The following is a 16765-nucleotide window of genomic DNA, read 5'->3' as shown; positions in this document are numbered from 1 at the left end:
TTTAATCAAAAATAGAAAATAAATGCTTTCTAAAAGCTTGACACTCAAGATGCACAACAGCAGTGCCTGGGGGCTCGGTCAGCAGAAAGGCGAAGCCCACCTTCAAAGTAGTGAAAGGTGGATCCTCCAGGGGAGCTGGGAGGGGGCACCCCTCGTTCAGGGCTGACCTGAAACACACAACCACACGCACAGATAAGAAAGGCCAGTCAGACCTCAGTCAGATCTGTCTCAGACAAGGCTCCCTCTGCTGGCCAGAGCCCTGGTTCAGCCCCACCTCCTCGCTGAAGCCCACCCTGGCTACAGGTTCTCTACTGTAATTCTAAATTCTTGTGTCTAGCCATATATTCTACACCTGATGACTGAGCCAGACTATTGTCAGTGTTTCGTGTCCCTGTCTTTCTCCATGAGTCAATTACATATTCTCTACAGGCACCAACTGTCTTGCACTCAGAAAAGAGCTGGTGCCCAAACACTTCACCTCCCAGGAGATGACTCACTTATAAATCTTAAAAAGGACAAGGCAACCTTTGTATTAAAGAGAACTCTAATGAGAACCCTTCACGTTCCCCAAGTTCCCTCAAACTACACGCAAGTGGGCACCTAACAAGCCCCCGTCCCCTGTCCGTCTGGGCGCATGGCCTCACCTGCGAGATGCTGGACACGCTGCTGGCCTTTCTCTTCAGGGTGCCCTCTTGACACACCGCCAGCAGGTTGCTGGGGAGGATGGAGCGAAAGTCATTGAAGGACCGCCTCCGTACACCTTCCAGCTCCTCGGGGACGTGGAGGGAATGAGGAGGGACTCTGGGGAAGAGCCTGGACAGGAGGGACTCTTCCGTGTTGCTGTAACGCCCAAATGCACGGGAGATTCCTATGAGGCACGGGACCGCATACTTGCAGAGGTATTCTGGAAGGCAGAGGGAAGCCGTGGCAGCACCACCTGGGGACCTGGGACCACCCATCTCAGGGCCCCCCACTAGCAAGTCCAAGGGCCAGAACTAGCCATGGCAACAGGCCCAAGCCCAGGCACTGACCAGCAGTATTTTCCATCCATCCTCAACCACGGCTGCAGACACGGCCTGTGGGTGGGAGGTCTTAACCACGCACAGCACCTCCAAATCAGTCCCTCAGCCACGTCACCTGAGCAGGCTCCCTTACGGGACTTAATCAGTGCATTTAGTCCTTCTGGGAGCAGATTGGTAGCCTCACACCAGAGGAAAAATGACCTTCAGACATGTTACAGGTGAAGAAACCGAGCCCCAGAGGGGGAAGTGGCCCAGCATTCAGGCAGCAGACCTGTGCTCATGACCCCACGTGGGCTCTCAGCTAACATGCAGCAAAGGTCACGTCCACCAGATACACTGGTTGCAAAGAACAGAAAATCTGAAGACTGGGAAAAGCAAGGGGATGGACAATCACAAACAATAAAAAGAAAAACATACCTTTCTCTTGAATCTCCAAGGCCTGGCACATTCCCAAAAGGACATGCAAAACCTGCAAAAGCGCCTCTAAAATCTGGAATAGCCAAGGAAACATAACACACGAACTTATAAACAAAATCAGATAAATATCACAAAATTAATTCAGAACTAGAGGGAGCTTTAGACATTCTCTTGTCCAACCTCATTCCTGATCCATAACCCCCTGCACGGAAGCTCTGCAGAGGGGTCAGGCAACAGACCTTCTGTGGACAGAACCCTCCCTCTCTGGCTGGTCCACAGGCCTCCTAACTCTGGAAACAGGCGACAGGCCCCCAATCTCTCTTCACAGCTCAACACCCCTGGTTCTTTCCATCCGTTCCTTATGATTCAAGTGCTTGCTGATGGCCTGCCTGACTCCACTATAGCTCAGTGAGTAAGAAACCATCTCCAACTGCAGCGTTCAGACAAAACACACTACTATTCCAGCGATGCTGGGGATCTCCCTGAGTAATCACCAGACTCAGCACGGACCCCAGACGTCTGTGGACATGACACTGGCTTTCCAGCAGCCCTTCACACTGCTGGCTCCATGAACTCACAGAGAAATGAAATCCTTAAGTGTCTCTCACACATGCTGCCTCAAGCTGTGCCCCTCCACCCGCAGGGCTGGTATTTTTTTGCCCGTCACTGAGCCCCACAAAAGCTCAGGGCATAAGCTTCAGTTCACTGCGAGGGTCCTCGATTCCCAGCTTGGCATCCGAATCATCTACAGACGAGACTGACTTGCTTTCAGGATTTTCATCCCCGGTCCTGGCTGGTCCTAGCTGTTCAGCTTCCACCGCAGGGGGCAGGCGACCAGAGACTCCTGCCAGGTGCCCCTGGGGTGGTCCTTCAGGTGGCTCTGCAAACCCTGCCCTCCGCTACACTGCTGACCCAGGATGTCAGGAGAGGTGTGGTCCAGGCCCTGATCAAGAGCACCCAGACCGAGTCCCTCTCACTTCCCCTGCTTCCAGTCTTGGGGAATCCAGGCAGAAAAATGAAGTTGGTCTGAGGTGACTTGTTCATCACCAAACTGCTCACGTTTTGCTAGTGTCAAATGATGCGGAACAGTGAGGACCTGGAAAGCAATGTTTCGTCCATTTCACGTATTAAAGTTATGCCACCATCTTCTGTGGTGACCTATTTCAATAGGTGTTGCTGATAGAAAAGCCCTGTTAGCTTTTTAAATAATATGTGATTCTAACGTATCTAGTTACCTCTTTAGCCAACCCACAAGTAAATAAAGAACCTAAACTAAGAAAGAAGGGTGGAGACCAACATAATGGCAGAAATAGGGACACAGAACTTACAGTGTGATAGTAAGGAAAGAGATTTTAAAAATTAAAAAAGATACAGGGGGGCTTCCCTGGTGGTGCAGTGGTTAAGAATCCGCCTGCCAGGGCTTCCCTGGTGGCACAGTGGTTGAGAGTCCGCCTGCCGATGCAGGGGACACGGGTTCGTGCCCAGTCCAGGAAGATCCCACATGCCGCGGAGCAGCTGGGCCCGTGAGCCGTGGCCGCTGAGCCTGCGCGTCCGGAGCCTGTGCTCCGCAACGGGAGAGGCCACCACAGTGAGAGGCCCGCATACCGCAAAAAATAAAATAAAACAAAGAAAACCTTCCTTCTAAAAAAAAAACAAAACAAAACAAAACAAAAAAAACAAAGAATCCTCCTGCCAAGGCAGGAGACACAGGTTTGAGCCTTGGTCCGGGAAGATCTCACATGCTGTGGAGCTACTAGGCCTGTGTGCCACAACTACTAAGCCTGCGCTCTAGAGTCCACAAGCCACAACTACTGAGCCCGTGTGCTGCAACTACTGAAGCCCATGCACCTAGAGCCCATACTCCGAAACAAGAGAAGCCACCATAATGAAAAGCCCATGCACCACAATGAAGAGTAGCCCCCGCTCGCTACAACTAGAGAAAGCCCTCTCGCAGCAACGAAGACCCAATGCAGCCAAATATAAATAAATAAATAAAAGGAGAGAAATATGAAATACATTTAAGTAACATTTCCAACAAAATAAACTAAAACTAAAAAAACTGGAGCACTTGAAGGAACGGCTCCAGCTTTCCAGAAAATCTTCTCCTATGAACGTCAGTCCCCAGCATTGAGGCAGGAGGACGCGTGACCTTTTGCTGGCCACCTCACAGGGCAATTGGAAAAGCTGAACGAGATAAGACTCGGGAGGTCAGCAGGGGACTAAGCACTGCAAGCAGGATTTAACATTTCTCATGTGTGTGACTAACAGTATGAAATAAATCAACATAAACAATCCAATCACTTTTTTTTTTTTGCCCTGTCATCACTTTGGGACTCTCAGATCTTACAGAAACACACACCGAGTCACCACACACTTACCTCATCCCTGAGGGAAGGGTCCCTATAAGCCACGTCAGACAGCAAAGTGACCAAGCAGAAGCTGAAGCTCTCGGCCACTGGGAGGGTGCCTGGAGGCAGAAAGACAGGAATCGGATCATCACACTGACCGGCCACCCCATCTGGCTGTTCCCTCTCACACGGCTGCCAAGGACCTGCTTACAGTGGAGGCCGCCCTCGTCAGGATGAGCCTCCAGAGAACAGATATGGGCCCAAGGTGTTCGCTGAGAAACACCCCTGCCTTCCTTGTAATAAAATGTTTTGGTTCAAGAAATTGAAATGTTTGCTGAGCCAATTTATAGTCTGAGATTAGAGCCTCTCAACATGACAGATTCCATGTTTTATTCCCAACCTAAATAAAATTGGGAAATCAATCTTGGTAAGACTATGGGAGATGTTCCATGGAGGCTAACTGTCAAACACCAATTACTATCACTTAACTGAATTGATGTTTTTTTTTCCTTTTTCCTTCTGACAGGTGGAGAAAATCCTCAGAAGAGCACCCAGAGATGTGCTCTATTCCTTGTAGGTTTTTAAGCCCTTCCCTGACTGAGCCTGCCAGTACGGAGATTCTCAGGAGCAGAGCCTCAAGGTCAAGGGAGCACTACACCCAAAAGACCACAAGTGAAGCACCACTTCTGCACTTTGGGAAGTTTAGACCTGCTGCCGAGGAGGTCCAATCACTATTAAACATTTAACCAATTTTGAACGTTGAGCACTGACTCAAAGACACACACACACAGAGCAGACGACCACTGCGTGTCTACTTCCACACACGTGATTCTTAAATGCAGCTCTAGGTCCTTCTCAAGCTTGAGCGTGGCCGGAACCACCAGGAGGGCTTGTTGAAACTCAGTCTGCCTGACTCCCAGGCCCAGAGTTCCTAACTCAGTAGCTCCAATGTGGGGTCTGAGAATCTCCCTTCTGACAAGTTCCCAGGGTGCTGATGCTGCTGGCCCAGGGATGGCCCTTTAAGAACTACTGCTATGGGGTTTATCAAAGCAAAAGTGATATTGCCTTAATAGAAACTAGGAGACTGAAATATTACCCAATAATTGGAAATTTATATATCTCTACCAATGTTTTTTTTTAATAAATTTATCTATTTTTTATTTATTTATTTTTGGCTGCGTTGGGTCTTCATTGCTGCGTGTGGGCTTTCTCTACTTGCGGTGAGCGGGGGCTACTCTTTGTTGTGGTGTGTGGGCTTCTCACTGTGGTGGTTTCTCTTGTTGCGGAGCACGGGCTCTAGGCACGCAGGCTTCAGTAGTTCTGGCTCGCGGGCTCTAGAGCGCAGGCTCAGTAGTTGTGGTGCACGGGCCCAGCTGCTCCGCAACATGTGGGACCTTCCCGGACCAGGGCTTGAACCTGTGTCCCCTGCATTAGCAAGCAGATATTTAACCACTGCGCCACCAGGAAAGTCTCTAACAATGTTTAAATAATGCTAAAAAACTCATTCGAATGAGTCCAAGTATACAGAAGTGATATTTGTTTTGAAATAAAATAGGATCAACACTTTCTAGTATTCTACTTCTCCCCAAATTAGATAACAATGGTAGACACAGATGTTTCACTTTTCAGCAATGCTCTATTTAATCTGTAGTCTTTCAAATTCCAGGACACCTGAATAATTTGGGGTCTGTCAGCTTTAGGTACAGTAAGTCACCAGAAATGCTGAAAACTCAAAGGGCAAGAGGAACACGGGCAGGCACAAGCGGATGTTCATGAGGACAGCACAGTCTCCAGCAGACTGAGCCCACCTGACAAATTCAGGCCATGCCACCAACAGAAAGGACAAGGGCGTTCTTTGCAGGCACCAACCTCCCGCTAGATCTGAAGGTGGGGGCCTTGGACTCAGAGAGAGAGATTACAAGGAAACTTCAGTCTCATGGGTCATGAACTCTGAAATGTTGGAGATCTTCCAAGCTGATTTTGGAATCTTGGGAAATCCGTTTACAAGATCATGAGTGTTATAAGCGTTTAGCACAATGCCTGGCATGTAGGGGACCTATGTAAATACTTCGGGAGGGACAGGAGGAAGAAGGCAAGGAGGGAGGGAGGAAGGGAGGGGAGGGCAGTGGAGGGGAAGAGAGAAAAGATTATCTAACTTTCTCTTTGACCTTAAAGAGAGATCAGTATCAAATACAAGTTAAAAAGAAATACACATGAATTTATTCCATTTGCAAAGATGCAAAGTTCAGTGGAAACTTAGCAACATCGACAAAGCCATAAAACTACTGACAGTGGACATAGTGGTTGAGTCCCAAACTCCCATCTCAGCCCTCCTTTCTGTGCAGCCACCAGGCCATCTGGAGAACTGACCTCACTGCAGGGTGAGCCTCTCCATCTGAGGCAACAGACCAGCTCAGGGACAGCAGGGGACCCAGGGCAGCCAATGGGACATGAGCAAAGGTTCCTGAGGGTCCCCGTGGTCCTGCTCAGCTCCGCTCATCCCGCCCAGGGCTCTGGGCAACGTGAGAAAGCGCTAGTGCTGCAGGCACAGGAGTGGAACCAGCTAGAAGCATCCTAACTGCCGCGTTAGTGTGATTAAACATTCAATCCTCACAGACGGGAAACACACAGATGCTTCCTCGCATTCAGGGAAACTTTAAGCAAAACTACCTCTGCCTTTCCGAGCTGTGCTTTCTTCTACCCAATACACTTTCGGAAGACCTTTAAGAAGTCGAAGAAGGTAAGGAACCACAGAATCTTTGTGCTAAAAAAAAAAAAAAAAAAATTACATTTAATTAAGTACACAATTGGTAGCTTTTTAGCACAGGCTGAGCCCAAAACAAGGCACATCCACATCCTGATCATCTCAGAGAAGGGCGTTTGCACAGCGTCGCACCCTTCCTGCTGCACATGGCGGGCAGCGTCCCTACGGCCAACACCTGCCCTCTGCTGCTCAGGGTCCAGCCTGGCTCTGGCCTCCAGAAGAAGACACGTGTGCACACACTCAGAACTGCCTCCTGCCAGGTGTTTAAAGTCCCCAAACCCAAACCTCAGGACCACATCCTCCAGACTGGAGAGCAGCTTACAAACTTGGTGATGCTTCTTTCTGTTGTTCACGGCCCTTGTGCTCTTCCCTTCCTTTCATAAATTTTCGGCTTCACGTTTCCTTTTGCTCCTCTCAAATTGAGCATTAGACTTTATAGCCAACGTTAGCCAATGGAAAAATTACTTTCATCTAGTTTCCAAACTAGCCAATCAGCATAGAGTTCATAACCTTCCACCACTAGCTCTCCTGGCTGTCTCCCTACATGCGGCTGCCCCCGTGAAGGACAAGTGTGCTCCAGAGAAGGGGACACTATCTGATGTTCTGAAACGCTGAAAAAACATGTGGCTTTGAATACATGGTTGCAAATTCTGCCACACTCCTTTCACCAAAAGGCAGAGTCAAATTTGCGTCCCCTGAAAACAGAGCTGCCTTGGTGACTTGCTTCTAGTGTACAGTCAGACCTCCGTATCCAAGGGTTCCACGTCCGTGGATACAAAGAGCCGACAGTACTACACCATTTTATATGGAAGACTGGAGCATCCTTGGACTGTGGTACCTGCAAGGGGTCCCGGAGCCAACCCCCCGAAGATGCCGAGGGATAGCTGCATGAGTAGAATGAACAAGCCTGACTTCCCAGGCTCGCTCAGAGATGGCAGAGCCACTTCCCCCGGCTCTTTCTCAGGACATGCACTCTTGCAACCCAGACACTATGCTGTGACAAAGTGACACAGCCCAGGCCACACAGGGAGGCCATGCACATGGAGGGGCCCTGGCCAAGAGCCCCAGAGAAGGTCCAGCCAGCGGCCAGGATCAACCCCACACATGTGGGGAAGGGGCCTTCAGGTGACTCCAGGGCCAGCCTTTGAGCCACCCCAGATGACACCAAATGGAGCAGAGACTGGGCTCTTCTGAGCACTGGCTAAATTGCAGATTCATGAGCAAAAACCTCTGCCAAACAAAACCAACTAACTTTGGGGTAATTAAGCCACCAACTTTAGGGTAATTTTTATGCCACAGCAGGTAACCAAAATAAATAGAGAACTTTCTTTAGTGAAAACAAAACCATTTTTCCTGTACAACAATTGCCCAGGGAACTGGTGTACTAACACACACAAGACCCCAAAGGGGCCGCACACCAAAGCCCTGCAGAGAGGAAGAGGCCCGGGCTCTTCCCCACACACCCTGCAGTGGTGTCAGCACCACTGCTACTCTGGCCACGGCTGCCGCCAGGGCAGCCCACTAACTGGGCACAAAGGAGGCCAGTGCCAGCGCCCACCAGGGATGGAGGAAAGGAACACAAACTCCAGGTGGATCACGAGAAAGCTGGTCCCTAGGCGCAGGGGCCAGCAGACACCGGGCTCCTCTCTTGGTGTTCGTGAGGCCTCCAGCTTCCTGGGAAGCTCAGGCCAACTGTGAGCCCCATGGGACAGCTGCTGCCACCCCTGCCAACCACTGACCTGGAACCCAAACCACACCAAAAGTAACTTGTACTCGTCTCTTCCCTGCCATCTGAAAAAACCCAATACAGGTATTAGGGGCTCACAGGTAAATCCAGCAAGTGATGTGTTTGCCAAAGATAGTTTCAAGTAATACTCATTCAAATAGCAGTAGTTTCTTATACAGGTTTCTTTTTTTGAAAATTTATTTTCCTCCCTTTATTTTTATATTTAAATTTAAATAGGACCTGGCAAATAGAAAATGATTGTATTTATTTTCACATTTGTAAATAAATAGGAAGAAGAAGAATTAAAATGCAGCTTATGCATCTAATCTTGGTTTTTCGTGTGGCCTTGATCAGGTAACCTATTTAATTTTTGAAATACTTCTCTAAAATTAAAATGCTTATTTTTTTTCAAATGTATAAATACTCTGTCAAAAATATTAATTCTTATTGAAGTAAAATTTCCAGGACATGCAAGCTAACTTTTTTAGATGAATAAAAATTCAAATAGCTGACATCTTTATATTTTTAACATAGGATGATTAAACTTGGAATTTTAAAAAATGATTTTTGGCAATGATAAAAATAAACAGATAAAAGATTCTGTATCCAGTGACTGAGCATTTGCTTCAATTAGCCTTGGTAAATACTAAAAAATGGCCACTTTCTGTTGTAGTGACAACAATGGTTTGTAAATCACCTTTAAAAGGCACATTAACATGTACTCTAAAGCAATTTATATCTACCATAGTTTTGAAAAAGACTGTTATGTCACAATTATCTCAAAGAACACTGTCTTTTTGGAAGGAAAAGAAGTGGTTACTCTGAGTCTAGCTCCCGAGCGTTTTGCCTGAGGTTTAAAATCAAGTCTACTCTGGAGGGTACATGATTACTTCACAAAGCACTCTAACATTCTGTCGAAAACAAAAACCGCACCTTCCTGAGGACGTGTCCATAGAGGTCTCATTCCCACCAGTTCTGCTCCCTCCCCATCACTCGCCCTCAGCTGACCACTTACACCAGGTAGGTTCGTGAGCGCTCCTCTCGGCCTGATTTAGGAGTATAAAGTAGGCACAAACTTAAACCCTAATTGCACCCTCTTTTGCATGCAGAAACACTTTTAATTTACCCAAGTCCTACCTGTAGATCAGATTCAATGAGAAAAATGCCCAATGCAATCACCGCGTCTCTCCGCCTTTCATCCAACTGGAAGATGCCATGGAAATCGACTGGGCACATACATAGCAGCTTCTGGACCTAGAAAATGAGACCAAACAAACAAAAAAAGCCCATAGCTTAAAAATATATAAACCCACACTCAGATAAACCAGTACCAAAAAGCCCAGTGAATATATACAACAAATAAGTCATTTTTTTCCAATCAAAAGGTCATTAAAAAGGACACCTCCAGCCTCTGAAATGATGGTATACACACCCCTCCAAGGAACCTGGATCAAGAGCTGAAAGGCTGTGTCCACGGAGGTGGTGAAGCACCATGGCTAACGTCTGCCCTTCGGTGTCAGGGCAGCCCAGGGTCCCCACCTCCCAGTGGTGCCCGTGAGCAGGTTATGAAAACATACAGGTAAGCTACCTATAGTCACAAGGCCTCCCCTTAGGGCTCTTTAAACATTAAATGTGTGTAAAGCACTCAGAACTGTGCGGGGCACACAGTACGTGCTCAATAAACAATATATATTGTTACTGGACATGGCATGGTGGCAGGCAGAGGGCAGCAGGCAGGCAGTCAGCAATTTCCTGAATAAATAGAAACACTAGGATTATCGTCAGAACAAACCAACAGTAAGTGTCTGTCATAAAAGAACTAAAAATCAGGATTTATTATGAAAAGGAAATCAGGTGATGCCAATCTTGAAAATCTCTGCCAGAGCAAGCTCTGAACAGAGCTTTAAGATACACCAGGAGGCCCTAAACTTGCTGTCCCATGGACCCAATGAGAAGTCACTCACTGACATTCACGTGGTCTGGTGGGATGTTCTAACAGCAAAGGAAATGGAAGCCAGTGATTGCCATTTGCCCTGAAAATGCATCAGGCAATTACCACTGTAATTTTTTATAGAAAGTAATTTGCTGTTGTTCCCTTCAGATTTTAAAAGGGCAAATACAAGAGGAGAAACTGAAACTGGCAAAGATTATGCAAAATACTTTCACCCCAGTGTTGTGTATACTAATTGAAACTCTGAAACAATCTAAATATTTAACATTAGGAAAATAATCATGATGAACCACTTGATCAAATATTAGGTTAAACCCTAACTGCTGATATTCAACCATTTTTGACCTACAAAAACAATGCTTTTGTAAAGTTTAACCTAATGTTAGACGTTAAAAATGGCATTTTTCTATGACTAAGCAGTGACACAGAACAATGTTCTAAATGTTCTATAAGCTCACAAAAGGAATGATCTGAATTACATACAGAAAAAATGCTGGAAGAAAATACATCAGGGAGTTCCCTGGCGGTCCAGTGGTTAGGACTCAGCACTTTCACTGTCGTGGCCCGGGTTCAATCCCTGGTCGGGGAACTAAGATCCCGCAAGCCATGAAGCGTGGCCCAAGATATACATATTTGTATACGTGTATATATGTGTGTGTGTATATATATATGTGTGTGTATATATATATGTGTGTGTGTATATATACATATATATATTCAAAGTGTTAATAGTTTTGACAGATAGGATGACCAGAGGTGAGACATTTCTTCTTCATGCTTTTTTATATTTGCCAAAATATGTTCTAAAGGAAAATATTTCTTGTGTAATCAGAAAAAACATCCAGTAGGTTAAAATAAAAATATATACACATGAGGGGGAATCCATGCTTGTGTGATTAAATGCTTAGGCAAAAGAGCACACAGCAACGGGCAAGCGAGGAATGGAAGTCGAACTTCCCCCTCGTCACTGGGAGAACATGCTTCATGATCAGGGGAAATAAAACACGAAGGAGCTGCAGACCAAGCACGGTAAAGCGATCGTTGCAGAGACTCACACTCACATAACAGACAGTCAAGTCTCTAAAGAAACACGCCTGCAAATAAGAAATCCACCACAAGGTGGATTATATGAGAAGGAGCCATTGAGATCCAGAGCTGACCCTTGAGCCGCCACTGACCCGAGGCCTGTGGAAGCCCTCCCACAGGCCCCACCCCGGGCAACACAGGCCTGGGGAGAGGACCCCAAGGCTGGAGGACAAAGTGAGACTCAGAAACGTGACAGGACTGGCCCAACCTCATTACTAAATATGGAAAAGCTGTAACTGTACAGAAAAGATGACCCTTCAACAGTCCCACATGTCAACAAAGACAAGCCTAAGATTTTATATGCTCGTGCTCTCAGTCCTGTCCTCTGTCCTTGGAGGCTTTTGGGGAGGCAGGGTAAGGATCATGCTGTATTTTTCTGTGGAAGTGAAATACATTTGGACTTTGGAGTTAGACCCAGAGTCACCAGGCGACACGTCGAGCCTCAGCTTCCCGTCTATACAGCGTCCCCGTGGGGCCAGGTACGGAGGCAGAGCCCTCACCTGGGCTCAGGACTCGCTCCACGGCAAGTGGTGGGCATAGTCCACACCACTGTGCAACAGTAACGGCCTTCAAATGGCTCCTATGAGGGTCGATGGAAGCAGGACGCCTATAACCCATTCACTCACTGTTCACTGGGCACTACTTGCGGGAGGTGCCGCCCGTGAACCTCGGACCAGGCCCTGCCCTCGTTCCAGAGGGGGAAAGACAACCCGGGTGAGGACCAGAGATGAGGTCATGTAAGAGGCGTTAATTCTCCCGGTTGAAAGTAAGGGAAGAGCTGTCCCTCTCCTTCTCTTTCTTTGAGAACTCACACTAGAAAACTTGCCAAAGGAAGGATTTCCTCATTTCTTGGAACGGTGCATAAATTCTTTTGAAGACTAGATTGGCACTTTGCAAGCTTTATGACTTAGGAATGTCTTTCTCGAGGACCTGGGGAGCCATCTCTTTGGAATGTACACATCGAGGGAGACAGTACCCATCTCCCCATCTCTGGGGAGGACAGGAGCCTAACTTCCATGGGCTTCAGACTCCAAGTTGCAAAACCACCTCCTGTCATAAAGGTGGGAGGATGAAGCCAATCAGCTAACACAGTCCATCACTCCAGCTACCAGGTAGTTAGCACGAACTAAGTGTGACAAATGGTGCTGACAAGTCCTCTTATTTGATTTTAGCCCAGTGAGACTTCTAAACAACTATAAAACAATAAATTTGCACTGTTCTAAGCCACTAAGGTTGTGGGCATTTGGAATGCCCACCGCAATAAGAAACTTATACAGTTGGTCACAGAACTGTAAACAAAACTCAAAACCTGGACTGCCTATCAAGAAAGATATAAAAATTAATCAGGTTACAGGCAATATTTATTTCCTTCTTTACTCTTTTCTGTATTTTCTGTAAGGAATACTGTTAACTGCAGAATCAGAAAAAAAAATTTTTAATAGTAGGAACAATTTTGCCACTAATGCAAATCTTATTTCTAAAAGGACAATAATACTTATACTCTTAGAGCTCAGAAAATAAGAGAAGAGTGTATAATATTTCAATGGATAGAATCTGGGTAATCCAAGAACAAAGAAGTAACATAAAACCGGAAGAAAATCTAGGTCAACTAAACGAAGAAGATGTTTTCTACATACAACAGTCCTACTACAACTTCTTTAATTCTAACATCTTAACATCAGCAAAACAACTGCTACTTAACTATAATTTCCCCAAGAGTCTCAATCTACGTAGGAAGGTTTTTAAAAAGCAGGCGATGCAGCTATCTGGCCCTGACGCAGGCACGTGGCTGCAGAGAGAGGGATGGCTGGGTGGGGACCCAGGCCGGTGCCACCTGGGACAGGAGGCCCAGGCACGTCAAGCTCAATCTCACAAAGCAGCCTTGAAAATGCTCCACAGCTCTGTGTAAACGAAAACCAAATTGATTAAATTACTTCATTAGCAAAAAAAATCACGGAAATACTGGATTGTGACATTGAGCTTTCCTTGGTAAAATTTCTCTAAGGAAACACGCAGCACACACAGGCCCAACCCCCACACCGAGAGGACACTGGGCCCCAGGCCCGAGGCCCACTGACGACCCCCAATCACAGGCAGGGTCCCTGGCAGAGGCCGGGGGAGGGCGCGGCCTCGGCTGCCAAGCGTCCACTTTCAGGAGATCGTGTGCCATCCTGCTTCACAGGTTGGGCAACTTGGCCGTGACGGGTTAAGTATGATCTCAGGCAGCAGGCACTTCCCTAGACCCTCTGACTTCTGTCCCCCCGCTCATGCACCCCCACTGGCCCCCAACTCCAACACAAACTCCATGCACATGTGCAGCCTGGCAAGGGAGGTCCTCCCACATACCGACACCCAGCCTGGACCTCTGCCAGGCCGCTTCCAGGGTCTCCACTGTCTGCAACATTTCTCAACCTGCCTCGTCTCCCCACAAAACCCTCCCATCGTTCTAAGACGCAGCTCCCCCTCTCCTGCTTGTCAAGCTGCTCTGGACATCAGGTCTATCCCCTCACACCTCTGAGGAGCCCACCAAGAACCCTGGGCTGGGATGCCTGCCCTTCTCATGTCTTACCTTGGAGCCCCTGTGTACTTACCTTCCGTCCCCTGCAGACGGGACTGTGTCCCCCTGGTCACGTGCCCACCACAGCCCCATTAACTATCCCCATTCTACGGCTTACAAAAGTGAGGCACAGAGAGGTCAAAGTTCTAATGCAGAATAAAGCTTCAACGTTATAATGAATAAAAAATGAAAAAATAACATTGAATAATTTTCTTCAGAAGTTTACAACAAATTAACAAGTAATTTGGTTTCTTTGGGGTGGGGGGGGGAGAGCCTGTCATTATAAAAGGTCACTAAGCTCAAAATCTGAAAGAGACGGCTGGGGTTGCTCCCATTTACGAAAAGGATCCAGAGGGGTTGGCTCTGCACGCCACTCTGAGGAGGCCAGTAAGGAACAGACCACAGGAGGCAACAGAGGTAACTTCCTTAGACTTTGAGAAGCCCTGACAGTACTTTAACCCAAGGCTTGTTAAGAGAGATGCCTTGAGGTGAATTTACTGCCAAAGTAAGGAAATGCCGAACCAAGTTAGAGAAAGTAAGATGCCCTCACAAGTCTGGATGAGTGGGCAGAACACCACAGATAAGAACTCAACATGAGAGTGGGTGTAGGTCAGGTATGTAGGTCAAAATAAAGCTACAATAATAGCGTTACAAGCTGGCCAATTAAACTTTTAAGTATGCAACTTTTGTTATCTGAAACCTCTGGGAATACTCTTCCTGGAGAAACAAAAGTCCCTGAGAACTGAAGATTATGCTTTAAGTATTAGTAGTATTTTGTTGTTGTTAAATCTGTTTTTTAATTCTCATTCTCCTACGCCCTGCCCCCTTAGAGAACAGTGAACATAAGTCAACATTTTCTAAGTGACTCAGCGAGCATGATAGACAAAGGTGATTGTGACATGATGCTTGTGTCTTAAAACTATGCCAATTTTGGCAAACTGACAAATCATGTCCCTCAAGCCTCAGCTTTCCCAGGTATAAAAGGATGAACAGATAGATTTTTGCAATGTCTGCTCTAGCAATAAAATCCGGTGAGCCAAGAACTTCCACCTGCAGCGATGAGAGAACAGCAGGATCTGGATTTACCTTCCTGCCAAAAAACAACAGAAAAATGGACAAATACATGAAACAACTGGTTTCGTACACTGGAAAAGCAGCACAGGACTGAAAAGCTTAGGGGAGAGGAAACAAGGTGAGCCCTACAGCTGCCCTGATTTTCTGCCAGATGTATCCTGGATCACAAAACAGGGAAGGGCATCCCAAGCATATCATGCTGGTCTCACTAAGCTGAGGAGACAGAAATGGGAGTACTGGAAGTCTAAAAGCAGCTGGGAATTCTGGAGAAGAGAGAGCTCAACAGAAAAAAAGCTCCACAAATCTGCAAGAGTTCCCCTGAGTCTTTGATGAATATACTAAGACAGACCAGGATAGGGTAATACTCCACAATGTTGGGCAAAAAACAACCAAGGAACTGTGAGATGAATGGTTCCTGGGTTCTCACAGAGCTGAGAGGAGTCTCAGTTACTCCCAGCCAGAGCGAAAAGCCCGCAAAGCATTCAGTGGAGAACTCGAAGGGGCACACCTCAGCAGTGGGGCTAAACTACCCCTGTCGCAAAAGCTATCTCAGACCTGCCCTAACAAAGTTTAAAAACCAGCTCTGCAATAGATGCAGAAAAAGCATGTGAAAAAATTCAACATCCTTCATGATAAAAACACTCAACAGGGACTTCCCTGGTGGTCCAGTGGTTAACACTCCACACTTCCATGGCAGGGGGCATGGGTTCGATCCTCGGTTGGGGAACTAAGATCCTGTATGCTCCCGGTGTGGCCAAAAAAAGAAAAAAGCAAACACTCAACAAACTAGGAACTTCCTCAACCTGACAAAGATTATCTATGAAAAACCCACAGCCAACATTTTACATAGTAAAAGATGGAAAGCTTACCCCCCCCAAGATCAGGAACAAGATAAGGATGTTCACTCTCAACACTTCTACCCAGTGTTGTGCTGGAGGGTCTCGTCAGGGCAATTAGACAAGAGAATGAAATAAAAGCCATCCAGATTGGAAAGAAAAACTATCTCTATTTGCAGATGACATGAGCTAAAGGAGAGGTAACCCATCCCCAGGCCATGGAGAAGTACCAGTCCATGGCCAGTTCAGAACCGGATGGCACAGCAGCAGGTGAGTGGCAGGGGAGCAAGCAAAGCTTCATCTGTATTCACAGCCGCTCCCCATCACTTGCATTACCACCTGAGCACCGCCTCCTATCAGATCAGTGGCGGCATTAGATTCTCACAGGAGCGCAAACCCCACTGTGATCTGCACATGCGAGGGATCTAGCTTGCATGCTCCTTATGAGAATCTAATGCCTGATGATCTGAGGTGGAGCTGAGGCAGTGATGCTAGTGCTGGGGAGCAGCTGCAAATACAGATTATCATTAGCAGAGAGATTTGACTGCACAGAGACCATAATAAATCAACTGCTCGCAGATTCATATCAAGACCCTATCAGTGAGTGGCAAGTGAAAACAAGCTCAGGGCTCCCACTGATTCTGCATTATGGTGAGTTGTATAATTATTTCACTATATATTACAATGTAATAATAATAGAAATAAAATGCACAATAAACAATGCACTTGAATCATCCGGAAACCATACCCTTCCCCCACACCAGTCTGTGGAAAAATTGTCTTCCAAGAAACTGGTTCCTGATGCCAAAAAGTTGGGGACCGCTGATCTAAAGAATCCACTAAAAAAAAATTAGACCTAATAAATAAGTTCAGCAAAGTTGCAGGATACAAGATCAATATAGAAAAATCAACTGTAATCAGACTTTCAGTTTTACAAGATGAAAAGAGTTCTAGAGATGGATGGTGATTGTAGTAAAACACTAC

The 16765-nt window shown here is 46.7% G+C and overlaps 1 protein-coding gene across 6 annotated transcripts in view; it reads right to left on the bottom strand.

Moving 5' to 3' along the window:
* PI4KA (phosphatidylinositol 4-kinase alpha) overlaps nucleotides 1-16765 on the bottom strand; it is a 94908-nt gene that overhangs the window by 63025 nt on the left and 15118 nt on the right. For 5 of the 6 annotated variants that reach the window (XR_003792747.1, XR_003792748.1, XR_003792749.1 and 2 more), the window contains exons 2-7: nucleotides 9415-9531; nucleotides 6458-6551; nucleotides 3818-3906; nucleotides 1440-1512; nucleotides 645-904; nucleotides 101-167 (exon numbers count right to left, since the gene is read on the bottom strand). Coding sequence is in view for 2 of the 6 variants with exons in the window: in XM_029217532.1 (XP_029073365.1) it covers nucleotides 101-167; nucleotides 645-904; nucleotides 1440-1512; nucleotides 3818-3906; nucleotides 6458-6551; nucleotides 9415-9531 (700 nt within the window). In the remaining 4 variants the exon portion in view is untranslated. The remainder of the gene's footprint in view (nucleotides 1-100; nucleotides 168-644; nucleotides 905-1439; nucleotides 1513-3817; nucleotides 3907-6457; nucleotides 6552-9414; nucleotides 9532-16765) is intronic. The other variant, XM_029217553.1, reaches the window with a different exon arrangement.

This window comes from Monodon monoceros, unplaced genomic scaffold (genome assembly GCF_005190385.1).
Source record: "Monodon monoceros isolate NGI ecotype Baffin Bay Population unplaced genomic scaffold, NGI_Narwhal_1 Super_Scaffold_1, whole genome shotgun sequence".
Classification (NCBI taxonomy): domain Eukaryota; kingdom Metazoa; phylum Chordata; class Mammalia; order Artiodactyla; family Monodontidae; genus Monodon; species Monodon monoceros.
Note: the sequence above shows the minus strand (reverse complement) of the source record. Positions and strands in the feature narration are given on the sequence as shown.